General features: G+C 39.0%; 2 protein-coding genes across 4 annotated transcripts; one reads left to right on the top strand and one right to left on the bottom strand.

The window, feature by feature from the left end:
* The first annotated feature begins 6 nt into the window (after positions 1–6).
* Positions 7–11,850, top strand: LOC112144460 (palmdelphin). The gene is made up of 9 exons (XM_024269012.2): positions 7–904; positions 1,752–1,801; positions 1,890–1,970; positions 2,400–2,515; positions 2,618–2,732; positions 7,618–7,642; positions 7,731–7,817; positions 8,299–8,408; positions 8,528–11,850. Exons 1-9 carry the CDS (start codon positions 790–792, stop codon positions 9,452–9,454), a joined length of 1,626 nt encoding a protein of 541 aa, XP_024124780.1. The 5' UTR covers positions 7–789; the 3' UTR covers positions 9,455–11,850.
* An 857-nt stretch (positions 11,851–12,707) lies between these two features.
* si:ch211-153l6.6 (cyclic nucleotide-gated cation channel beta-1) lies at positions 12,708–26,649 on the bottom strand. 3 transcript variants are annotated; one of them, XM_024268976.2, is made up of 7 exons: positions 26,368–26,649; positions 21,120–22,124; positions 19,334–19,548; positions 18,397–18,606; positions 16,319–16,860; positions 15,792–15,883; positions 12,708–14,902 (listed from the first exon to the last, which is right to left on the bottom strand). In XM_024268976.2, exons 1-7 carry the CDS (start codon positions 26,497–26,499, stop codon positions 14,810–14,812), a joined length of 2,289 nt encoding a protein of 762 aa, XP_024124744.2. In that variant the 5' UTR covers positions 26,500–26,649; the 3' UTR covers positions 12,708–14,809. The 3 variants fall into 3 exon arrangements, with proteins under 3 accessions (XP_024124744.2, XP_024124747.1, XP_024124746.2); XM_024268979.2 differs by having other exon boundaries at positions 26,325–26,393; XM_024268978.2 differs by lacking the exon at positions 18,397–18,606.
* Between the last annotated feature and the right edge of the window lie 266 nt (positions 26,650–26,915).

The raw sequence follows: 26,915 nt of genomic DNA on the forward strand, positions 1-26,915 counted from the left end.
CCAGTAGTGTTTTAATTATGATTATAACGTTTTTACCCCAAATCACAAACCTAAATGACTTTTAAATTCATTTTTCATGTTGATCTGAAGCCCCTGTTTCCAAAATCTCCCCTGAGGGGGCGTGGCTTTAAGAGCTCCACAGAAATGCCACAAAGACATGTTAAAAACTCAAAAAACTGGATTTTCATCAGAGGGGGACGTTAAAGTAAAGTTTGTACCATACTTATAACATAAGATAGGAGTCTCAAGAATGTGTGCAAACAAATGTTGTACTTTATAACTTGATATGCTGAGGATATATCTATGGGCCAAAAATGTTTTAAAGTATAATATAGTGAAATTCCTTGTATGCATGAGTTCTCTCACGGTGAAAGAAAGATCAGATTATAATATTGTGTGGCCCAGTTAGTTGGTGCAATTGTTCATGGAAACCATATCAATGCAGTATTGTAAAGTAAAATCAGTGAGTGAAATGATGGACATTTTAAAAGACTGGAACTATTTTCTTTACCTACCTCTTTGCGTTTGCAGCACACACCTATCGAACACCAAAGAAGAAAACCAATGAAAGGAAAAAAAAAACTTCACTGCTGGTTCCTTGTGTTCTACAAGCATTAAACAAAGTTTCAGAGGCGTGAACATCATGCATGTGTCCGTTGTGCTGCCTGATCAAATTCATCAAAATATTTGTTCTCAAATTTGAAACATTGTCATATATTGAGTTGTAAATCTGCATTTTCAAAAAAAATCCTGTTTCTCTCCTCCCCTTGTTTACCCTGTTAATAACATATGGGGGGTCAAAGGAGGAGCGAGACTCAAAGGAAGCGGTCACAGAGCCAATCCCTGGACTTGAACACGTGCTTTTGTCCTCTCGGCATTAGGCTCATCAGAAGGAGCGAAGGAGGTAGGGTTACTTTTGCTGTGTCTGCATGTGCAGTCATTTCCCTTTAGTTTGAATTGTGTTGAACCTTAATTAACTATCTGTCTATAAGAAGTTCAAAGGGTAGACCTTCTGCTGTGTTTGGGTCATTGTAATGCTGCGTTTTAGTTCTTTGATTTGCTCTTAAACAGATGTAAACTATAATGCAAGGTAAACTTTAGTGTTTAAGAGTTTGTTGGTATATTTTCAGCTTCTTTGTTCGATTTTTCACATCAATGATATTTGTATAAACAGTTTTCACATTACTGATAGTCCTACTTTACTAACGCAATGGGAAATTAAATAATGCAGACATACAACAGGGCTCCAGGGCTATTTTGCCCAAGACCTCTGTCTATACTCACATTTTTTCCCTAACTCGTGAGTCTTCATTAGGAATGTAAAGTAGATCTCTGAGGCTGATATGTTTTACAAGTTTTTTGTTTGTTCATTCTGCTGAAAGCAGCAGAATCGCTGTTGATAATTATGTCCAAAAGTTCAGCCTGCATGGTCCACCTGCTCTGCATCTTCCTATCTGTGTTGGGGGACAGATGGTGTTGATGGATTAACATGCTAAGAGCAGATTAGCTCAGTTTAGTTTCTTTTTTTTTTTTTTTTTACAACTGACAGGCTGTTGGAAGCATACACATGTCTGATCTTGGCTCGCTGCTGAAATCTCTGTATGAAGAAAGGTAGACCCATGATCTAACAACTATAAAGAGGTGTCATATAGCTGTTAGACAGGAGAAACAGTAAAACAAAGCCTCTTTAGTTCTGCAGAGAACATGTCCAGAAACATCTCTAAAAACTTTTCTTTTTTTACTTTCATCAGCTGTTATGGAGGAGAGTAACCTGCTGAAGAAAAGGCTCCAGGCTATCACCGTAAATATTCCCTATAAAATGAGGAGAAGGAGATTATCTGGATTGTTCTAAATCCTGTTGATAGAAGGTTCACTTGTCTTTAAAACAGGAGAAGCATCGTATTCAAGAGGACATTCGACGCAAGAAATTGGAACTTGATGAAATGAAGCTCAGACTTCAGCATATGAAGGTTCATTTTTTTGCAAAGAGGCTCTGTGACAGTTTTTAATTTCCTTTCAACTGGAAGATATTGTTGTCACATCTTTGACTTCAGGATTGTTCTATTGCATTTGAATTCCTTTTTACCTGACTTTTCCTGAACCTTTCCAAAGTTTCTTGTGTGTAAATTGATGCCGCCAGATTTTAATAAGAAATAGTAGAAAGAAAAGCTCTAGCAGAAGCTCCTGTCGACCGTCGCGGAAAAATATGTGTCAGGTGTGAATTGCAGGAGAGACCGGATGCCGTTCACCCTCCTCCGCGTCCAGTATGAACCTACCGCTATTGTGGAAATTACAGTGTTAATATCACCATCTTGTGATCACCAGTGGTCTTGTATTTCCTGTCTGTTTATATACAGATTTGTTGAGCCTGTTTTTGTGTTGCTGTTCATACATTTCAGAAGAAAACCTTGAGAGATCAGTGGCTGCAGCAGGACTTCGCTCTTCACAGCACACAGCAACAGCTGCTGCTGCAGGACCAACAGCAGACGAGAGCTCTACAGCTCAGCATCTATAGGTCAAACCAAAGAGAAAATCTTTAAAAAAACATGCACACACAGTCACAGAGCAGTAAGATACTTACCTTTTACTCATCTGCATTGACCTACTGTTATGTTAGAACTGAGCTGGAGGTGGCGTCACTGGAGAGAGAGGAGTCCATGATCTTAACCGATGAAAGCTTTATCCTGAACAGACTGAAGGCGGTGGAAAGAAGTCCAGAAGACATCATTAAGGTAAAAACATGTTAACGCATGTGGAGTCATCATTTTTCAAGACAAATCAGCTTTTTTTGTTAAATATACTGTATACATATGATACACAGCACAGATGAAATTCACTTCTTCTCAACCCACAGTTCACAGCAATAATAATAATAAAAACTGTATCTAACGTACAAAATTTACAAGAGGAAGTATAAAAAACAGAGTAAGACTGTAGGTGGTAGGATGGGTTGAATTATAAAATAGTACAAAAGTGGTAACGAGATAGATTATGTATGAAGTAGGGCTGCCACAAACTATTATTTTAATAGTTGATTAATCACTGATTATTTTTTCAGATTAGTCTACTACTTGGGTCATGAGCAAACTGGATATAAAGCATCATCATCATCATCATTAGCTTTAAACTAACTAAAAACTAGATATATAGCATTACCTGTGATAATGCTAGTGTGAATGCTGTAAGCTGAATTTGGCCACTGAAGATGATAGTGCTGATAGCTGAAGATGCTGAAATTGATAGCTAAAAACACAGAAGCTGATAGCTAAAAACGCTCAGTGCACGTCCCTGACTCAGGGGGAGGTTGAAGACGTCGATGAGGACATCTGTGAGCTTGTACTGGCTAAGGAAGAATTTGTGAAGGCTTTCCCAATTAATATCAAACCTTGACCTCTACTACTGACCTACTTGACGTCTATTTTTACCAAATTATGGTTAGAAGAGTGAGTGAATGAGGGTTTATTTCAATACAGAAAGCTAATTCTTGATTTAACTTTAGCTACTATTGTGCTAATATATGAGCTGAAATGTTGTAGTGTCGTGCTGTCAAAGGCTGAAATACTTCCCTTACAAAGTGTCTGAGCTGAATGATGAATGAAGATCCTAGATTCAGTTTTGTTAGTATTGATTTGGAGGTGAAGACTGGAGAAGGCCTGCTGCACATCGTTGAAACTATTCTAAAGAGATGATTTGGCAGTATCTAACAAAGGGCTGGGTGTGTACAAAATAGTGTCATCAGCGTACAGAAGAACGATGGATTTTACAGCACCTTTAGTAATTCCATTTATATAGATTTCAAACAAGTTTGGTCCCAAGATGGACCTTCATGGTGACCCGGAGTGGAGAAGATTGGTAGCCAGCCATACGGACAAACTGTGTACGGTCAGTGATGTAACTTCTGAACAGCTGATGGAGCTGCATGAGAATCACTGAGTGGTCAACAGAATCAAAGGCTTTAGACAGATTGATAAACACAGCCTTGCAGTACTCTCTCTCTTACAGTGTCTTGCAAAAGTATTCATACCCCTTGAACGTCTTCACATTTTTCACACTATGACCACAAACATACAAATGTTTTATTGAAATATAATGTGAAAGACCAACATAAAGTGGCACACAGTTGGAGAGTGGAAAGAAAATTTTGCAAGAGTTCAATTTTTTTACAAAGAAAAAACTGAAAAGTGCAGTATGCAAAAGTATTCAGCCCCCCTGAGTCAATACTTGTGGACCCCCTGTTGCTGCAATCACAGCTGCAAGTCTTTTGGGGTATGTCTTTACCAGGTTTGCACATCTAGAGAGGGAAATCTTTGACCATTATTCTTTGGAAAACATTTCAAGCTGAGTCGGATGGGATGGAGAGCATTTGTGAACAGCAGTTTCAGATCTTGCCTCAGATTCTCGATTGGATCAAGGTCTGGACTTTAGCTGAGCCATTCCAACACATTAATATATTTAATTTTAAATTTGATTGTAGATTTGGCTTTATGCTTAGGGTTGTTGTCCTGTTGGAATGTGAGTCTCCACCCCTGTCTCAAATGTTTTACAGACTTCAACAGGTTTTCCTCCAATATTGCCCTGTATTTGTATATGTTTCATCTGTCGTCCCATCAACCCTAACCATGTTCTCTGTCCCAGAGCATGATGCTGCCACCACCCTGTTTGACAGTGGGTATGGTGTGTTCAGAGTGTTAGATTTCCACCATACATTTCTTTGGATTTAAGCCAAAAAGTTAAATTTTTTGGTCTCATCTGACCAGAGCAGCTTCTTCCACATGTTTGCTGGGTCACTCACATGGCTTATGGCACACTGCAAACGGGACTTTGTGTGGTTTTCTTTTAACAATGGCTTTCTTCTTGCCACTCTTCCATAAAGTCCAGATTTGTGCAGTGCACGACTGTTACGGCTGTGGCCGTATCTGGCTTTGTTCTTTCTTTTTGGTTCTGTGTATTTTTGTCAGAGTGAGACTTCTTTGTGTTTTGTGGATCTTTGTGTTTTCTTTCTCTTCATTTCTTTCAGGTGTGGTTCTGGAGGGTGTGGCTCCCCCCTGATAGAGGGAGACTTTAAAACCACCACTTGGACCTTCAGCCCATGAGAAGGGAGCTGGGCTGCAACCTGTCTCCACTGCAGCTCAGTGCTCTTCTCCACCTGTTTTAGTTTGTGAGCACTTTGTAGTTTCTTTGTGGTTTTGATTAGTCCCACTCTGTTCTTTGGTGTTTGAGTTGATTTAGGTGAAGCTGTTGGGGTGAACTGGCATTTTCTTTAGCTTTCTCCTATATCTGTTATTACTGTTACTGTTTCTTTTGCAGGTAAGCTCCCTGAGTTGAGTTATTTGGGGTTTTGTTTGTTATTTTGGCCTTGGTTCACCCTGAAGCCTTTTGCTTCACATTTGAGTTATTGATGTTTATACTTGTGAATAATTTTGTTTACCTTTTTTATGGAGACATTTGTTGTGCTTTTGTTACACATTTCTTCTTTAATTTACCTTTATGTTAGGCCCCAGACAAATTGGGGCGTAACAACAACTGACCGTTGTCCTGTGGACAGGTTCCCCAGCTGAGCCCTAGATCTGTGCAGTTCATTCAGAGTCACCATGGGCCTCTTGGTTGCATCTCTGATCAGTGCTCTCCTTGTTCAGCTTGTTAGTTTAGGTGGATGACCATGTCTAGGAAGATTTGCAGTTGGGCTGTACTCTTCATTTGTGGATGATGGACTGAACAGTGGTTCATGAGATGTTCAAATCTTGGGGAATACTTTTTACAGCCTAACCATGCTTTACATTTCTCCACAGCTTTATCCCTGACCTGTCTGATGTGTTCCTTGGTCTTCATGATGCTTTTTTCTCCCCAATATTCTCTTGACAAACCACAGAATGTCACTAAATAGTTGTATTTGTACTGAGATTAAATTACAAATACAGGTGGACTCTATTTAGGCATTAAGTCAACATTTGATCAAGCAACTTCTGAAGGCAGTTGGATGCACTCAAGAGAAAAGGGGGCTGAATACTTCCACATCTGTTTGTTTCTTTTAAATTGAACTCTTGTAAAATTTTCTTTCCACTTCACAATTATGTGCCAAATTGTGTTGGTCTGTCACATAAAATTCCAAAAATATATATTTATATTTGTGGTCATAATGTTACAAAATTTGGAGAAGTTCAAGGGGTATGAATACTTTTGGAAGCTACTGTATCAATGGCATAAATTCACTTTCAGAGTTGCTGAGATACAGCTGTGTCCATTCTGGAAACCGGACTGCATGCAGGTCAGAGTATTGCATCACTAGTGTGACAGCAGCACCCTATCACCCTTCATCCAATGGTTTGGCTGAAAGAGCAGTGCAGACATTTAAAGGTGAGATGTTGTAGACCAAAGGTTTGATTGAGGAGATGACCGGACCTGTGTCCTGCAGAATTGTTTAGGGCAACAGACAAGTGGTCAGCCGTCATGTGGATCAATCAGAGTCCTGTAATGGTTTCAATAGAAGCAAAGGTAGAAGATGCCAAAATACTTCCATCAAGTGATGGTGAAGGTGTGAGTGTGGAAGGAGTACGGAGAGTGAGAGGTCAGAACAGAACAATGACCTAGAAGTATGCACTCACAGAGAACTAGGAAACCCCAGCATATATGAAAGATTATGTAATGTGAATTAAAAAATAATTCTGGATTTTTTGTGTGTAATAAAAAAATAAAAAACTGACCCGAATGCAGGTGTACCAGTGTTGCAGTGATTGTATCCTGTACAATGTTTATGCATTATTTTGCTTTGTTGTTCAAATAATGTGTGGAGGGGGGGGGCTCCCTATGAGGTGTTTTTCAGTTCAAGGGGGGAGAGATGTGGTATACTGGAAGAAACTGTTGCAGTTCAGGCCACTAGGGGGCAGCTACAGCTTGGTATTCAGTCAGAGAGGCATTAGAGTTGCACACGGTGTGAGTCTGGGAGTTTGGCCGATAAAGTTCAGCTGGAAGATAAAGAAAGAACCTGTTATTCTTACTTGCACATTACTACAACCCATTTCAAATAATTAATGCCCATTTTAAATAATTGACACTTTTATTGAATAATTTAAAGACATATATAATTTCAATTTATTTATAGGTTTAAACCAATGATTGCTCTAAACTAGCCTGTGGGAATTATCTAAATATTTGCAAAGCGGCACAAAAGCACACACATACTAATAATCATATGCTATGGTTTATTAGTAGAAGCCCTATGACAATTTTTTTAATTCAAATGTGTCTTGTGTTTAGTGTAATAATTATGATTATGAAGTTTGTAACCAAAATCCCATAACCTAAATGTCTTAAAAACCCATTTTTCATGTTGGTCTGCAGCCTCTTTCAAAATCTCCTCTGAGGGGGCGTGGCTAAAAACAAAACAAAAAAAACCAACAGGATTTTTCATCAGAGGGGGACTTAAAATAGTCATGAACCTGGACCTAAAGGAATGGAGCTGATATAAAGTACTGTGTGGTTAAAACTAGTAGAATAGAGAATAGCTGCCTAATGTATGAATTACATTAGGCAGTTCCACATTCAAGAGTAAATTCACATTTACAGCTGAGTTGGTGCTCTTATCTCGTAATCTTCCCCTAATCTGTGTTTCTCTTTCAGGAGGTGCTCAGCAGGCTAAGTCCTGGTACTTTTTCAATCATTTTTGCACTTTTAGATATTACAAACATGAGTTATTCATGAATTCATAGCAGCATTTCTGTTTTCTGTCTCAGACTTGTTACAGGTCCATGATGTCACCACTGACGTCCCAGATGTCAGAAGTTTACCAGGAAACAAACACTCTGAACCAAACACACCAAGTGAGAGGAAGCAGATATATTTCATTCTTTTCCAGAGTTGTTTTTTGTAGTTTAGAATCAAAATAGTTTAATAGTCACCTGTTCTGTTCATTAAGGATATAAATATATCTGCCTTTAGTAGGCCCGGCCATCGCTACACTGGTTCACAACACAAATACACTCGACGTCTGCACGACAGGTGTGGGAGTGGGGGAGTCGTGTCTTAAAGGAGCCCTTGGTCCAAAGTAATGAACATCAGTTTGAGCTGGACTTTATTGCAGACAGGACACAACTGTAAGATATACAGTATTCTGCATCTAAAAGTTTTCACCTCTCGCTCTGTGGAGAAATTGGGTGTTGGTGTCAGACTGGGGGCGGGAGCAGACTCTTCCCTATTTTAGTGTACTTTTGTGCCCTTTTTGTTGCACATAATCTGTTTTTACAAACTCTTTGTCCTGAGGCTGCATGTCAACACCAAGCCTGTCTTCTCTTGCTTCTTCAGCTCTGTTTGACGTGATTTCTTCTGCTCCACCTGAGGAGTTAAACCCTCTCACTGGGCTTGAGGCTTCTACTGGAGGAGGGAGGAACCTTCATGCTTTCCACACTCAACAGGTGCTTCTACAACAGACTCTCTCAACAACTTCACAAGCTGTTTATGTGTGATTCCATTGTTTTGCATGATAATTCAACCCCTGCTCTAAGCAACATTTATCTGATTCTTATATTTTCAGTGGTCACGAGACTATAGATGTGCTTCTGATTTGTCAACTTCTGAACTGGAACAGCTGGTGAGATGTGCTGCAGGGCGGAGTCAACTCCACCTCCATCAAAATCCCTTCAGAAACCATGAAGATGGATTCAACAACAACCAGGATAATGGAGAAAACCAGAGAGAACACTATGAAGTATGTGTCGTTAAAAGTGTTGCAGAAATAAAAGGCCATGACCGCTGGGATAAATATCAAGGAAACCCTCAGGATGAGAACTATTGCAGTTTCAACGTTGACAACCACGGGGCAGAGGATCAGCATCTACATTCGTGTTGTACGAGCAGAAGCTACAGCGCTCTCGAGGATGAGGCAGCTGTTTTCCAAGCCAACAGCATGATCAAAGGTCACAATGGGATAAACCAGCACAAGTCCTGCAGTCTTCTACCTCCAAGACCTCATGAGCAGGATGCTGTCCCAGCAGCCACTTACAGTAGTCCTTCTTTGAAGGATGACATCAGCGTTGAAAAGGAAGACCTTCACTGCTGCCAATCAACATTCTATCATTTTAAGATCGAAACAGTGAACAACCACGAACACTGCTCCTCTCTGTATGGACAGCCTAGAACACCTTCCCCTCTCTACGTAGAAGACAGTCCTTACACCATTCTCCACACCCTGGACAGCACGGAGCCGGTCACAGCCATCTTCATGGGACTCCAGGCCAAACAGGATGACAGAGAACATTCTCAAGAGTTTGACGGGTGTCTAAAGGCAGAGCTGGTCATCATTAGGGATGACCACTCTGAAGACACAAATGAATCCAAACACTCAGATAATGAAAACAGAGTGCAGTCAGGATCTAGGGGGGAAGGGTTAGAGAGGCAAGGGAAGCACACAAGTATCAGGAAACTCCATAAAAAACAAAAGTCGTGCTGCATTGTTTGCTAACTGACCGTGTGATGAAGGGCTGAGTGTTCAACAGTTACTTCAAACCCATCTGCTGTAGAATCCAGCATCTGTCCCTCAGAGAGCTGCTTCAGGCTGCTGTAGCTCTCCCAAAAACGATAAAGATATGTTCTTTATTTAAACAGGTCAGTTAAATGTAATGAAACATTCCCTGTCAGGTGCTCTCAGTGTATTTATGCCATATAAAGCCATAAAAAGTTTTTTGGGGAATATCCATGCTTTCCAACATTCGGAAACTCCCCTGATGACCAGAAGCCCATAAACCAGAACTGACTGGTCCTTTTGTTTACAGCCAAAGGTTCAGGAGCGTCCTAGTCTTTATCTGATTAGCACCTCGATGACACCAACTGTGATTGTTTTACTGTAATTTGAGTGTTTATATTTTTCCAGATGCTCCAATTCTAAATCCTGGCAGCTGGATGGCTCAGTTGGTGAAGTGTGGGACGAGCACTTCTGGGTTTGATTCCCAGGGCAATGAGCTCTGTGAGGTCCCCCACAGATAACACAGGGTTTTCAGAAGGGGCATTAAACTCTGTCAGGCTAAGAGTGCAAATCAGTGAAAACTGATTCACTGTGGGGACCCCTGAAAGGAAAAGCCAAAAGATGAAAACAACAACTCCAATTTGTGGTGGGAGCCGTGGTGCAGCGGTCAACCTCTGATTTGAATATTACAGGTTCGATTCCCTCATTTACCCGCCTATGTGTCGAGGTGTCCTTGGGCAAGACACTGAACCTCGAGTTGCCTCTGGTGGTTATAGGTTGGCACCAGAGTTCGGTAGCGGAGCCGCCATCAGTGTGTAAATGTGACTGTGACTCTAAAGCACTTCCAGGAAAGTGGAAAAGAATTATACAATTCTAAACCCTTTATTATTCAAATTTATGCTTCCAGCTTTAGATATTTGTGACATTGTCACAAATTCAATGAAATATAAAGTGCTTCTTGGTCAGTGCAACACTGATATTTTAAAACAACCTATGGTAAAAACGTAATACATAAAAAGTTCTATTAACTTGTTCAACTTTTGGCTTATCCCATTCAGGGTCGCCACAGCGAAACAGAACCTACTGTTTTGTATTAGTGATTTGATGGAGAGTCCTGATGGAATCTTGTATTTGAAAGGCACTGGGAACCCGGTTAGGGTTAAGTGCAATCCACACCATGGGGATTGAACCCAGGTTTCCTGTGTGAAAGCCCCACACACAGCCCACTGAGCCAACCAGCCACTAAAAAGTGCTAGTAACTAAATCCCAGAAATTAAAACATTTTTTGCAAAATAAAAAAAAACAGGATACTCAATAGGTGTTAAATTTGTGAAAACCAGGGGGAAAAAAAATCATGAAAGTAATAAATATGAGAAAACATCCACTGTGTCACAGTTTCCAGGGTGGGAAGGGGGCAGCCAACAATCTTTTGGGTGGTGTTGATGACCCGCTGGGGAGCTTTCCTCAGCTGCACTGCTTTAAGACTGTTTTTTTCCCCACATCAAAGTTTCTAACCAATCAGATTTTAGCTCTCACTTGTTGCTAGGTTCATCAAAGTCTGCCTTACGCTCATACATACAGTCAGTGTTCTATCCCCCATTCCGGTCTTTGCAGACGACTTTCCATAAAAAACACTGCTGACTAAACCATAGTAATATATGAATTAAACACATTGACGTTGATTTAACCAACCAAAGAGTCTCTGTAGCTTCATGAGGGCGGAGGATGATATAATCACCTCTGATTGGATGGTCAAAGCTCGGACTGCCAAAAGCTAACTTCTTTTGGTCTTCAGGCCGTCGGCAGAAGCTGCACTAGATTTGTATTGGAATTACTCGCTGTTTTGCAGTTAACAATAAAAGAAGGCAGATAAGTTTATTTATGTTGCTGATTTATTCTTAAGATGGACTTTTCCTGAAAAATTAGACATTATCAAAAAAGGCTGGCCAACCCCGAAGCTAGCAAGCTTGTCTCAACAGGAAAAGGATTTGTCCGCCACTTTCAGCCTCCTAGAATCCTGTCTGGCTGGACAGGGTTTTGTGACAATGATGAGCGACAAAGTAAGAGAACTTCCACGCTGCCACTGAACGCACCACAGGGCCTATGACTGCATCGAGCTGAAGCGTCTCATGACCGACAGCTTCATGGAAAAACAGGTTTCAAGGTGATGGTAAACTAGTGTTTATCACTCAGAGATTTTGGGAGCACCAAGAAAAACTTCCATCTTAGAACAGCACTCTAATCTATCTGCTGAGAACGGACTGTCAAACAGCATGAAGTAAAATCTACCACTCATCCAGCTGGACTTTCATTCATGGATGGAGTTCATCTTTAAACAAGTTGGATTTGCTGTAAATAAAAATGCTTTGAATAAAAATGCCTATTTTCCAGAGTAATGAGTTGTTAATTGTGCTTTGATGTTTGTTACCGCTGTTACTGAAAGGGGAGGAGACAAGAGGATTTTGTTTTTACAGGATGTGCAATTAGTCAATTTAGAGTATTTAAATCAGGGGTGTCCAAGTCCAGGCCTCAAGGGCCGGTATCCTACATGTTTTGTAACATACCTGCCAGTCCATTTATACATCTACTGCGCCTATGCACGTCAATTTTGTGGCTCTATATCGCCCGTTGCACTACCAGTTCGCTCCTAACAGCGTCTGTACCCCGGGGATCGTGCTTATGTCAGCACGTTTCCTACCGCTCGTTTTCGTGGGTATGGGAGGGGCTGCTGCAGACAGCGCAGGTTTTACAGGATTACTCTTAAATGCACGAACGGATCAAAATACTGTTTGGGGGTTCTTTATACGGAGGAATGAACAGTAAAATGCATTTAAAACCTCAAAAAGTGAGTCAACATATATTGAGAGCTATGAGCTACAGTATAAATCGGTGCTTTGACAAGTGAAACATGTCCATGAGTCCTGCAATAGACTTAGAAATATCAAAACAATCATAGCTTTACAAGCTTTGCTGGGTCAGATGTTTCAAAGTTTCTTCTTAGAACTTAATTTTCAACAACACTTGGTCTTTTGTTACATTTTGATTATGACTATTGACACAGTTTCCAGTTTATTTTTATTTAATCATGCTTAAGCTGATTGTGTAAGATCCCGAAACGTAGAATATTCCACCGTGACATAACACGTGAAATATTTGATATTTTTATAGAATTTGAGATAAATTATGTAAACTGAATTGGAAGTAAATTGGAATGTGTGATGAGTTTGATGTAAGGGGCAAAAAGAAAACATACTTGGCCTTAAAATAACTTTATTTTATTTTGTTGAGGAAAAAAAATCAAAATCGAGAGTTTAAACAGAACACAATTTTTGGTACGATTTCATATTATAGGTTTACAAAAATTTAGTTTTTCAATGTCAAAATAATGCATTTATTTCTCAAATTGTGCAATATTGCAGTAAAAATACAACATGGCACGGTTGCAATCAGTCTAAGAAGTCTTTGACAGCTGCAGATACAGGTGTTTGCATTCCTTACCATCAAGCAAAAACGTTTAATGAACAGCTCATAACTGTAAATTAAAAGGATGTTTTTACAGTAATTTCTTCTGGATTCACATTGAAACCTCTTCAGATTGAAGACTTGATTCATTTTCACATTTGAATTTTTTTTTAACACACACACACACACAGTGTATATATATATTTTCTATAAGTGGACTAAGGAACATTTGTAAACATGGGAATGTAGAACAGTCAATATAAATAGAATACTAAAACTCACATTTTCATGGCAGTGCAAACATCTTAATAATAACAATAAATATTTTTAAGGATAAAACAAGAAATAAATAAAAAAAATCTTCCTTATAAATCTTCTGCATAAATGTGGATTTTTCTTACAGGTGAATCTTTACTAAACATTACAGAAGAAATACTGGATCGAGATTCAAAAGTTAAAGCTGCAGCTCCCACGGTTCTTATTCCCAAAAAAGGCTAAGTTGGTGGATCATCTCTTTTCACTTACTTAACTTTTTAAGAAATAATGCTGCTGGATTCAGATCCTAGAAACTGTTATTGGTCCACTCAAAGAATATCAATCACAGTTGCCGTAAAAGCTTGTTCTACAAGGCGTTCTATGTATCATACAAACCGTACTATATTTCAAACATCTACGAATGTCTCTCTATTTCTGGCTGCTGCTGCCACTTTAAAAATCACTTTACCACCATCTTTGTTGATCACTTTTGCACAAAATGGTGCACACAATTGTGTACAAATTGTGCCAGGAAAGGTCCAAGCGTAAACTCTTTAAGTGGCTCTCATTACATGGAGAGCTAAATCAAAAATAATAATGATTATTGGTTGGACCATTCCAGCTTTTGTCAAGGCCATGATTTTAAAATGTCAGGGTGGATTTCCTTCAAAGGCAAACTTTAAAAGAACACAAAAACCCCACTGCATCCTTTTAAAGCATTGGCTTTAATAGGTATGGAAGCATTTGTGAGTCATAATTCAAAATAAGAGTCAATACTGAAGGTGCTTTTTCATTTTCTTTTTGATTGTGAAAATGAAAAAGTATTTCTGTTAATCCATTTTAATTTTCAAATTTGATATTTGATTTGACTGTTTGGTGCAAATTAACTACAAAACTTTTTGAAAATAAAATGTCAGATGCCATTTTCTTTATCATTTTAATTGAGTTACAGAAAGCTCAAGCAAAAAGTGTTAAAGAAGAAAATGAAAAAGGCGTTCGGAGAATTGCTTTTTCATTTTATGTAAAAGACAAGTAATGCAGTTTCACGGTGAAAATGAAAAATCATTTTCATTATTGACTTTTCTTTAGAATTATGAGTCACAGACGCTTCCATAAATAGGCTTTAAATGACTATCACATAAAGATTAAGGTTATAAAATGAACTATGTTTACCCAAGAAATTTTAAGAAAAGATTGCTATACTAGTAATGAAAAAGAAATAATTATCAATAACTATGTAAAACAATGCTGTTGCTCATAAGTATTAATGAATAAACGCCTTTAAATATTACTGCAAAAACGCACAGTTTTACTTTTTAAGAATAGTCTTCGGTGAAAATTGTGGGTTATGTATTTTCACAACTTTTTAGACTTAATATTGGATGCTGTTGTATTAGGAAAATATATGGGTAAGTCTGCATGTGATGCATTATAATGCTTTAAGCAAAAGACCAACTTAACCCCAAAAAACAGACTTTTACACCAAAATAGTATTGTACAACAAATGACACATTCTACTCACTTTAGGTGTGTAACCTAAACAAGTATCTAAATTGGCTGAGGGCATAGATCCAGAGGAAATGACATCAGGTTTCATTTCAGCCCGTTAAATAGAAGAGAATTGACTCCAGTTCTTGTTTACTTCTTCTTCTGACTGGCCAAAAGCGAAGCTTCCCATCTCTGCGCCATGGCATTCTGCCGCGGACTTACTGAAGTAAAAGAGGGAGGAAACTGGAGGGAACGGGAGAATCAGCTAAACCACTAGAGAAAAGCCCATACATAGAAGGGTGATGCAAAGGGTAGATAAGATGGAGATGGAAAATTTAGAGGGAATATTGGACAAACAGGTACAGGAATGATGAGCACATTTATATGAGTAAGTATGAATATCAAAGTGAACTAAATGATTTAAAAAATAAAACTTATAAGAAATCAAAATTATTAATCAAATAATAATCAAAGTGATTACTACTAAAAAACAAAGATACCAGTTAATAAATATAAATATTGCAAAATAAATTATGCAGTATCAGTTTTTGATCCTTCTTTCTGACATTCTTTAAAAAGGAGATCCTTCCTTTTTCTGTTTTTCAGAAATGGATATATATATATATATGTATATAAACCTTAATAATTAACTATTTGAACTATAAATACTTTATCATTAAGGTTTGTATATATATATATATATATATATATATATATATATGCATTGGTTCATCACAGATAAATGTAGGTTAAAAATGTTTAGATTTTAAGGTGGTTTTAGTGGCGGATCTAACCATTAATTGGCGTAGCTTATCAGTTTGTGGCTAATTTATTGAAATGAGATGGAACAACGACTATACCTGTCAAGTTTGAGTAAAATGAATCAAAAACAGCTAAAATGAATTGAACATGTGCAAGAGATTAAATAAATCTCCCCAAGACATCCTGAGGGTTATCAAGGAAAATATTGTTTTTATGCATCCATGTGTGTTTTTATAGTAAAATTACCTAATCTGATCAGAGGACTTTTATAATCTGCATGCAGTAGAGTCCAAAAACGGTACATCCACTAAAGATCTATTTTTAACTGATGTTTTAGAAGCCTGAATGGTGTTAATTTGTGTATACCAACCTTGTGGTCACATGACAAACTGGACCGCTCCATTTTGCGAGCCCTGCAGGGGGATGAAGGGGAAGAGACGGATCGATCTGCAACATCTGGAACTTAAAGGAAGATGACAAAAAAAAAGATTCTTTAAAAATATAGCAGCAGAAACATTGACCAAAAAAAATCACATATTTAGGTCTAATTTGAACTTTTCCTCAAAGACTGTTTTTGCTCCCTAATCTGAATAAATCATTTTGAAAAAGATGAGCTTTGGTCAAGTTTTAACTTGGCGATTTGAAAGGTTTTCCATGCATAGGTTATGGTGAAAACATTCAAGGGGAATAGGGCTGCCACGATTAGTCGACTAATCGGAAAAAATAATCAGTGATTAGTCGACTATCAAAATATTTGTTTGTGGCAGCCCTAAAGGGGAAACAATAAGACTTTAGTTAATAAGGGTGTGTACTCAGGTGCTCTGATGGTGACACAAAGCTATTTCTGTCACTACAGTTACCGATGTGTTCTGGCGGTATAGCTGTAGCAGTACATACCACTGATGCTGATGCTGTCATTCAGGCCTGGGGACACCAGCACTGTGTCATACTTCTCTCTTCCTCTCCTCCACTCTTCCTCTCGTTTCCTTCGCCACATTTCCTCTCTCTGCCTCCTCCATTCATCCTCCCTCTGCTTCACCATTTTAATCTCTTGCTCCACCAGTGACTGACTGCTGATGGACCGTAGCTTGAAGAATGGGTTGGATAGAAAAGTGCTCTCTTGTGTCTCCACGGATATTGGCGCAGTGCTGAGGCTGAACTCGGAAGCACTTCGAATGATCAGGTTGGAGGTTTCCACCACAATGACATTTGCAGATGGGCCCACATCTAGACTGGCAGGCCAATCACAAATGAGGCGGTTCCTGGAAGCTTGATTAGAGGAGTCAGGCTCCAGAATGATGACATTGTTGGCTGTCATTTCATGGTACGCTGAGCGGGGTAGGGCGGAGGAGCAGGAGGGGGTCGGCGAGATGGACAGAGTGGGGGTGCGGCAGGCTGGAGGTCGAGGAGGAGATCGTCCTGTCTGCAAGGTAGAAGGTCTGAACACAAAGAAGAAGCATGATGTTGGAAGAAGTATTCTTTACTATCTTTAGTTTCAAGAATCTGTTCTATAATCTAAAACAGGACTCAAAATTATGAACCAAGTCTTTTTTGACATTGGTAGACTCGTGAGAGAGGATAAACAGCAAAACGTTAGACCTACTGAAATATAATGGAATACAGACCCTTTCCAAAAAAAAAAGATCATGGAAAAGGGTCTTAAAGTTCATAGCTAAGGAGGCTGGCTGGTCACAGAGCGCTGTGTCCAACCAGATCAATGCAAAGTCTACCAAGTCAAAGAGACGACCGTGGACTTCAGCGGATTATCAAAAACCAGCAGACATCCCAAAAGAGAGGAATGAGGTGGAGAAACACCTTCGAAAACCAGAAGCTTTCAGAAGATGAACAACAACTGTCTGGTTCCTCAGGTCAAGACACTTCTGAGCTTGGACCAACAGAGGAACCGTCTCAACTGGACCAAGGAGAAGGAGGACTGGACTGTTGGCCAGAGGTCCAAGCTTCTGATTTCTGGTGAAAGTAAAGTCTTTCTTTCATTTGGGAATCAAGATCCAAGGGTTTGAAAGAAGACTGGTGAGGCGCAGAACCCAAACTCCCAGACTGAAATCTCCAGTCATGATTTGGACAGTAAAGTCTAGCGCTGGTGTAGGTAAACTGCTTTCTGTAATCCAAAATCACTGTGACAGTCTAGTACAGGGGTCGGCAACCCTAAACAGTAAAAGAGTCATTTTTCCATTTTCTGCTGATCAAAATTTATAAGAAGCTGCATAGTTTTTACTTTAGCCTTTAAGAAATTTGGGTTTGCATTCATGACCTTTTTTTAACAATACTTATTTGGTATTCTGTTTCAGATATTTACATTTTGGCTGCACCACCTAATTCGCGCCTTGCCACTCAAATCATGCTGCTGCCAGTCCTCCGCGCCACGCTCATCGCTCAGGTTGAGCCGCGGGACTTCAGATTGAATCAATTCACGTCTATATAACAATGACTTAACATTGAAACTGGCCGCCTCTGCCATGCTAATTGCGTTCGGTGTGAATGCACCGTAAGAGTGATCTTGATGATCTTGGTTTTGCCATTTTGGCTTAAACCTCCAATAAGGTTTTTTTTTTTTTTAATAATCTCTAAATTAAAAAAAAAATATTCCATTAACACAACTTGACTATCCATATCTTTGAGACAATGATCTTTAATTTCTTCAGTTGTTTCAAGAAGTAGTTACTAACAGTAGTTAAACTACTATTTTTAACCAATAATAACATTGAAAACCCACATAGAAATAAGTAATCATAGGACAGAGATGTCTAAACACCAATATTTATTTTTATTTTAAAAAAGTATATTTATTTTATGTTTTATTCATGCATTTTTAAGCTATGTTTTGCAGGTGAGGGCCTCCCCTGACATCACTGCTTTTATTTAAAAGTTGTTTCCCTCAGAGAGTAAAATGCAGATGTCAAAGTAAGCTATTTTTGTGTGGTTAGCTTTAGTGGTCGTGTCTTTTGTTCTGTCACCTGGGTAAAGTCAAGCCTTGTGCAATCATGCCCCTCTCCTTGCGGTGCCTTTCTTCTCTCTCCAAAGTTAGGCGGATCTCCCTATCCACTGCACTCTCTGACTCCTCCTGGGGGCTGCGGTACGAGGAGTCATCCAAGCCTGAGTCTTCCGAACTGGGAGACAAGGTTGAGGAAAGCGGAGGCTCTCGAGCCACAGGGGGCTGGATTTCCCTTATGAATGACAGAGAAAGTCCCATCAAGTAAAACATTAAGATGAATGCCTGACTCTTTAAGTTATGACATGCTGACTTTATTTGTGTGGCCCGCCCCTCTTTCGCCAAGCGGCAAATTTGCTACTCGCTGCCTGTCCAAAAATTCTTATTTATGTGATGAACCCTTGTGGACCCTGAGGTCCTCCGGTGCTGGCCTTTTCAGTTTTTTGTAAACTGAGGACCAAACCTATGGTGAGGCTTCGTCTTCTAGCAAGATATTTACTGATTCAGACTTCCAGAATCAATAAATCTTTTACAGGACCTATTGCATGCAATATAAACGTTTTGAGCTTTAATTGTATTTTTTTGTATTGTTTTATAATGTTCATTCCTCACTATGAACCATCAGCACGCTTGCTTACAACCAAGCCCTGCATTCAGTTCCCAAATCTTGGAAAAACAAATAAAGCAGTTTGTAGTTTTGAGAGGACCAATTTTGAATTACCACTTAAAATAAACTTCAAATGAGGGTGACAATTACTGTATATATAGGCATAATTACAATACAGAATATTAGAATCTTGTAAATGTATTTTTCCAGAACCCATAACATGATTGATTAAGAACTTAAAGTTTCATCTTTGATCTGTATCACTTTCTGCGATCAAACCTTTACAGAAGTATTTTTAGGTTTTTGTCAGCTCTAATTTTGCACTGGAGTGCTTCTACTAAAGCAAATATCTTACTTGTGTTTAAGGCGAGGGCTGCGAGTGGGGGGATATAAAGAAGAGTGCGTGCCCTGGAAGCTCCCGTGAGCTCTCAGTCCTGGTTTGGGGATTGGCTGACCTTTGACCTCCTCCTCCATCTTTTGCCACTGCTTGCGAGCCAACATAAAATCCACATGCTCAGTGGAGATATTTTCATTGAGGGGCTCCTGCTCCACACAGAAATCTGGAGGAACCTGGTGAGAAAATACAGACTAAAGATTAGTTTTGTAGTCAAATTCAGTAAACAAACATGAAATACATTTTGTTTACAAGAAACGGTCAACCTAATTCAGAAAAAAATGTATCCAGAGAACAAATATGTTCCATTAATGTTTCTTTTATTTCCACCTTGTCCTTTGTAGGGCCATGGGGATGCTGGAGCCTATCCCAGCTACAATCAGGCAAAGCTAGGGTGCACACTAGACAGTTTGACAGTTTACTACAGAGCCACAGAGGCAAAGAACAATTTAGTCATCACTCAAACTAAGGTTTGTTTTTAGACAATGTGGAAACTCCGCACCAGAAGGACCCGGCTGAGATTGTAACAAGGATCTTCTCCCAATGTTATCTTTTGTTTATTTCTATCTTGTACAACTTTGAAAAAACATATTTTTAGGAAGAATAAAATATTGAAAGTTATTCAAAGTTTAAGTTGATTTATTCTGGAATAAAATTCCTGAATTTTTATTCTTCATAATTATGTTAAAAAGTTACGGTTTTAAAGTTTTTAAAGTTGGAATTCTGCTAGCTTTTTGGACTATTTTGGGATTTATTAAGATTTTTGCTAAAATTTTAGCTACATACTTGCTGTTTTGGCTAATTAAGGCTTTTTATCATTTTTTTCTGCTATTTTGGAGTTTAGCTAATATTTCAGCTACATGCAAACTATTTTGACTAATTTAGGCTTTTTTTCATTTTGAGGCTATTTTGGAGTTAGGCTAAAATTTACACGCTAGCTCTTTTGACTAATTTAGACTTTTTTCAGTTTTTTTAGGCTATTTTGAAGTTTAGCTAATATTTACATAGTAGTTGTAGGATAAACATTTATTGAATACTCTTAAACTAAATTTTTAAAACTTTAACAACCGCAACTTTTTAACATAATCATGAACTAGATATATAACATTACCTGCGATAATGCTAGTGCCAATGCTATAAGCTAAAATTGTCTGCTGAAGATGCTAGTGCTGATAGCTGAAGATGCTGAAGTTGATAGCTGAAAAACTGAAGCTAACAGCTGAAAACACTGAAGATAATAGCCAGCCAAAATATTAGCTTAAAGCCAAATTAGCCTAAAAAAAACCCAAAAGGTTACCCAAAAAAGCTAGCATGTAGCTGAAAAACTAGCCAAACTCCTAAATAACCTAATAAATCTTATGCTAAAATAGTCCAAAAAGCTATCAGAATGCCATTTTTTTAAACTTTAAAGCCCAAACTTTTTTAACATAATTATGAATAATAAAAATGCAGGAATATTATTCCAGAATAAATCAACTTAAACCTTAAATAACTTTCAATATTTTACTCTCTGTAAAAATATGTTTTTTTTTTCAAAATAAGTGCAAGATATTAATAACATTAATAACAATAAAATAAAATGATCTGGAGGGCCAGATCCGTGGTCTATATGGTTATCATCTAACGACTCCTGGTTTTCATGCATCACTTGATTTTTGACATGTGCTTTCCTATCCTGTGGACTGATTTTACTTCTTTATTTTAAAATGAACATCTCTATCAGGTAAAGAGCAGGTGTCAAACATACCTTTCTGTCAGGGTCAGTCGAGCTGGTCGTGGAGCTCACTGAAGGAGACCGCAGAGACTCCTCTCTGCTTGATATCATCTGCTCCTCTGTGACTTCCTGTGTTTTCTTCTTTTCCAACTCTTTCTGCTCCATTGCTCCAGTTTCAACTTCCACCTCATCTTCTGCAGTTTCCTCTTTCATTTTCTCTGCATCATCAGTAATGGCTCCATATCCTTCCTGGCTGGTCACACCACAGTGGTCCTCCTCATCATCACAGTCTGAGTACGTGACGGCCAGTTCTGACTGGAAACACTCGCCGAGGTCATCCCTGCTTGTGGGCTCGTGTTCCCAGGGCTCAAGCCATGTGGTTTCTGGAGGATCTGTGGTGACCACCAGGGCCTCGGGTAACAGACATGATGGGTTTTCAGAATCAATGAGCAGATTTGGCAAAGCATTCTGTGTTATATCTTCTTGTGTTTCTGTCATCCATCCGTTCCCCTCCTTTGTTCCACTTCTTCTTTCATCTTCTTCGGTCCCAAACAAGTCTTCATCAACATCTCCGTCATCCACTCCCTTTATTTCCATTGAGTCTTTTTCATTTTCTTCTATTTCTCTTTCCTCGTCTTCCTTCCCTTCACCCCATCTGGTCTTTTCCCCCCCAGTTTCTGTTCTCCCTTCATTTCCCGTCTCATCACTAATGTCACTTTTATCTTCTTCTTCTCTTTGCTCCTTTTCTCCGGTTTCAAAGACTAGATAGTCACATTCATCTCCGTCTACATTTCTTTCCTCTGAAGACTCTTCGTCCACCTCATAGACTCCTGGGTAATTGTGCTCCTCCGTTTCCCGACTGCTGCAACCAAACAAGTTGTCTCTCTCCAGATCTGGTGAAGAGGCAGTCTCCATGGATACAGGATCTTCTGATGTTGGAGGTGCAGCAGAGTCACTGGGGAGGCTGCTGTCAGGATGGGTACTTTGGTCTCCGGCTGTCAGTTCAAGCGTTGTCCGTCGTAGCCCAGCTGTAGCTCTCTGGAGAGAGATTTATCAGTCAGACTTTGAGAAAAGTAGTCTTTATAGTCTGAACCCAACAAAAAGGGCTCAGACCCTACAAAAAACATCCACAACATTTCCACTGAAATAGTGTCTACAGATATAGAAGAAAAATGTAAAGACTGCATGTTTAAAGAAAATGAAAATGTCTGATTTAGCAAACATAAAAACAAACAGTTTGTATTACCACAAAAAACGACTCATACACCATTATTGATGTTCTAAATATTTATTATTTATATACTACATTACATCTGGGGCATATTTCTGCTTTATATGTTTTTTTTTCAATTCTACCTCCACATGTTTCAGTTCTTGAATTTTTTCCTTGTACCGCTTCCTGAGAATGTTAGACTTGGTGATTAGTTAGATCAGGAGTCTGCAACCTGCAGCTCCAGATCCTCATGTTCTCTTTTATCTCTCCATTGTGGCTCCTTGGCCAAACATAAAATAAGTCATGAAGACTGCTGATCCAGTCATGTCGACCGTCAGAGTCAACAGCTCTCTGCTAATGGCTGACTAACCAAAACTACCTAAACAAATAAACAAAGCCTGCTAACTAAGACTACCAAGGTCCAAACTAAAATAACAAAACCCAGCAGTGTAAGACTACTGAGGACAAAGAGGGAAATAGAACAAAAATATATAACAGAAAAGTAAAATAGCATTTTTTTTTAAAGTAAGGATTACTTAATTAGCATGTATTTAATTTAGATTAGTTAAGTTTATAAATTGATGTCTGAGGTTCACATAGATGATAAACTATGTAGGTTTTTACATCCTGTTGACCTGAAGATGTCTTGTTTGATCAACTCTACCTCCAGAATGGACAGATTTTATATACAAAGCTAAACTTTGGAAAAAGTTTGATCTTTTATGAGTTAAAAGCACATATTATCTTATGCTGCATGACATTGATCACTAGCTGCACTGAGATGATCCTGTTTGGCACAGGGCATTTTTTTATTTTGAAAAGAAGTTATTTGAGCTTCTGTCAAACGTTAAAAAAAATCACTTCTTTTTAAAATATTTTTGCTTTTGTTCATGCCAAAAATAGACATAATTCATATTAAAGAAAAAGATGGTCATGAATGCAAATCCAAATTTCTTAAAGGCTAAAGTAAGCCTACGTGGCTTCTTGTAGGTTTCGATCAGTAGAAAACGAGTCCAAATGGCTCTTTTACTGTTAAAGGTTCCCGACCCCTGCCTTAGAGTGATGTGGGCCCTCCTTTTGCAGCCTATCCAGCTTCAACTGTACTTGGAAGGCTGTCCACAAGGTTGAGGAGTGTTTCTAGGAATTCTGGACCATACTTTCAAAACCGCATTGGTCAGGTCACCCTGATGTTGGTGGAGAAGGTCTGGTTCTCAGTCTCTGCTCTAATTCAACCTAAAGGTGTTCTGTGAGGTTCAGGTCAGGACTCTGTGCAGGACAGTCCAGTTCATCCATTCCAGACTTCATGCATTGAATGATATTGAGATTTTTCACAAGGACAACTTGGACACATTTGACCTAAACTATTTATTTAAAAAAGGTAGCTTTGGCTATAATAACAGAACCTGCATTCTTCCATCACAATCATTGTTTAAGCACACATTAATGCAAAGAAACATTTCAGAAGCCTTCTCTCTCGGGAAATGCACATTTACAAGCCTCGTGATTTTAGAAACACTGCTTGCAATGAACGCTGTGAGGTCGACAATGCAAGATCAATTCATGACAGGAATCAATGTCCCTCCCTCTCGCCTGCTGAAACAGATGGAAAAATAGATGTCCTGTCAGGACTGACATGCCCATTATGACACATTTATGCCTCCTCCTCTCATCGGTGGTCTTACATTTTCATTCCGTAGCAAAACAGTCAGTTTTCGAATAATAATATCACATAGACCGATTCTGGAGACAGAAATCTTACAACTCATGTCCATATCAATACACATCATAACCAAGACCGCCACTTAGAGCTCTAAGCACAAAGAGAATCTCCTCAAACTACATACTTGTCAAAAACACTAGTTGTTACTAAAATGGTTTCAAACAAAACAAATTCCTGCAGATCGGTAAGACTTACTTTAACTTTTAAAAATTGGTTGCTTCAGGAAAAACTTCCAAGGGTTTGAATGTAATTACTATGTTGAGGACCACAGCAGGTAACATTCTCTTAAAAATACCATCATTGAATCTAGCCAAGTTTCTGCAGAGATCCAACAGATATTCTATGACTCCCTACTGACAGAAGATAGCAGGAATCCCTCTTTACTTACATGTATGCAATAACATTTGTGAAGGTGCATACTTAGAAGCCAAAAACACAGACAAAAGCACAGAGAAAGAGATCATAATTGGCAAGGGGAGCACATTAACCTCCTGGTAAACAAGAACCCCCCTCACAACCTGGATAACTAAATAATATATTAGTCAAAGTTTTCAAAGTTTGTTCACATGGAAGTCTCTATTAATTTAAGAAAAAGAATCCATCCATTTAGGAATTCCTCAAGTTTGCAATGTTGTTCTCAAGCATTGTTCTCCTAAAGTGAGCTACTTCTTTGTTGGATTTTCAAGAGTCTCAGTGCTTGTATTCACCAAGGGATGGGAAAACTCTGTAAATTCTTTTATGGTAAAAGGATGTAACTTCAATGATGAGATGAGCTTGAAATCTCAAAAGAAGAATGCAACTGTGCTTATTCAGTAGGGCGGCCACGATTAGTCGACTAATCGATGACTCATTGACTATTATTAAAATAGTCGACGACTAATTTAATAGTCGATTAGTCATTATTTTATATAATATGGAGTCAGAGTGTAGTAAAGTTGAAAGTTATAATGGCATTCTAGCTTTTTGGATTATTTTGGCATTTATTAAGGTTTTGTAGGCAAATTTAGAATTTAGCTATTATTCAAGCTGCATGCTAGCTATTTTGGCTAATTTAAGAATTTTTTAGGTTATTTTGGAGTTTGGCTAATATTTCAGCTGCATGCTAGCTGTTTTGGGTAACGTAGGCTTTTTTGTTGTTTTTTTTATGCTATTTTGGAGTTTAGCTGCATGCTAGCTGTTTTGGCTAATTTAGGCTCTTTCCATTTTTCAGGCTAATTTAGAGTTTGGCTAATATTTCAGCTGCATTATAACTATTTTGGCTAATTTACGCTTTTTCAATTTTTCAGGCAAATTTAGAGTTTATCTTATATTCCAGCAGCATGCGAGCTATTTTGTCTAATTAAGGCTTTTCCAATTTTTTTAGGATCATTTTGCATGTAACTAATATTTTAGCTGGCTATTAGCTTTGGTGTTTTCAGCAATCAACTTCAGCATTTTAGCAATCAATTTCAGCATCTTCAGCACTAGCATCTTTAGCGGACAAATTCAGCTTACAGCATTCAGACTAGCATTATTACAGGTAATTCTATATATTTAGTTTTCAGTTAGTTTAAAGCTAATGATGGTTAAGCTGTGTGTTTTACATCTATAATGTCTTCTGATTAGTCGACTAATCGAAAAAAAAATAATCTGTGATTAGTCGACTATTAAAATAATTGTTTGTGGCAGTTCTATTATTCAACATCAAATCTTTGAGAATTCAGAAAATTCAGAGGACATGAGGGATAACCCTTGTGTCTTCTGAATTCTGAGATTCTGCATCAGTGTTGATGCAGAATCTCAGAGCTGTAATCCGTGTTTCTAAATGACCTTTTGGATTTGATGGATCTCCCTGACCTCTTTCAACCCCAGAAGTTTAAACCTCAGATTAACCAAATATTTAATCTGCTTTCCACGTCAAATTAAACTGTCCTGCAGTGTCTCATCAACAGCTGGATGCAGGTTCATCCTCTGCTTCAGAGAGAGGAGTAATCATTACAATGCAGCTTCATATGTTTCACAAAACAAGGTCTGTTCGAAATAGACAATTAATTCCATCTGTCCCAGTCATTGTATGTTTGAATTTTAAAAGGCATGTTTTTCATCATCCCCGTTTCCATCATCCTCCGTGAATGGAGCCATGACTGTTACGTAACACAGCATCCTAGAACCGGGCAAAGACATACGTGACAGAAAAGCGCACATTTCATCCCACATGAGCAGAAACCGCGTTAACAGAGGAGGCACCAGCAGAGACCGCCGTGAGGCTGCGGGGGAACGCTGCGATGACGCCGCGAGGAAGAACCGCGCGGCTCGGGGTTATTACCGGGACGTGGCGGTGTGTGATGCCGATGTCTGCGGTCACCTACCAGCAGCTTCCAGCACAGCAACCAGAAGGAGATCATCTCCAGGCGGCCGCGGCGCGCGCATTCCTCTCCGCCTCTCCCCAGCGGCAGCGCGAGCAGCCAGGCGGCCACTAGCTGGCGCGAGGAGCGGCGCATCAAAGCCGACGGCGGCCGAGCACGGACAGGCGCGACGCGCGTGCACGCACTCAGGAGAAGAACATATGGATTAGCAGCTTTGACTGGTGAATTAGAGCAGAAGAGATCGATCTGTGTCAATAGATCATCACTATCTGTGCAGCCTGGCGCGGATTCAGGCGGTGCGCAAACATGCAGGGGAAAGCTCAGCAGGGGGTGGGCAGAGTACGGCCCGGGGGCCATATGCGGCCCCTTTAACTATATAGTCTGGCCCGCCAAACTGGAAAAAAGTATACATAGATAATGATTTATTTTCCCTGTAATTTCGGTGTGCACTAGGTTGTACATATCAAATTGATCAAGGATCCAGTCCTCCAGATCATTTTATTTTATTATTAATGCCCTGATGTTATCGTGTGCTTATTTCTAACTTGTAT

The sequence above is a fragment of the Oryzias melastigma genome, linkage group LG17 (assembly GCF_002922805.2).
Source record: "Oryzias melastigma strain HK-1 linkage group LG17, ASM292280v2, whole genome shotgun sequence".
In the NCBI taxonomy this organism is placed as follows: Eukaryota; Metazoa; Chordata; class Actinopteri; order Beloniformes; family Adrianichthyidae; genus Oryzias; species Oryzias melastigma.

Coding starts and splice junctions, on each gene's coding strand:
- LOC112144460 (XM_024269012.2), top strand. CDS start 790: ATGGGGGGTCAAAGGAGGAGCGAGACTCAAAGGAAGCGGTCACAGAGC. Junction 1,971..2,399: donor TCAGACTTCAGCATATGAAG/GTTCATTTTTTT, acceptor CATACATTTCAG/AAGAAAACCTTGAGAGATCA. Junction 8,409..8,527: donor ATGCTTTCCACACTCAACAG/GTGCTTCTACAA, acceptor TTATATTTTCAG/TGGTCACGAGACTATAGATG.
- si:ch211-153l6.6 (XM_024268976.2), bottom strand. CDS start 26,499: ATGCGCCGCTCCTCGCGCCAGCTAGTGGCCGCCTGGCTGCTCGCGCTG. Junction 18,607..19,333: donor AGCCCTCGCCTTAAACACAA/GTAAGATATTTG, acceptor GTCATTCATAAG/GGAAATCCAGCCCCCTGTGG. Junction 14,903..15,791: donor GTTTGTCATGTGACCACAAG/GTTGGTATACAC, acceptor CGTTCCCTCCAG/TTTCCTCCCTCTTTTACTTC.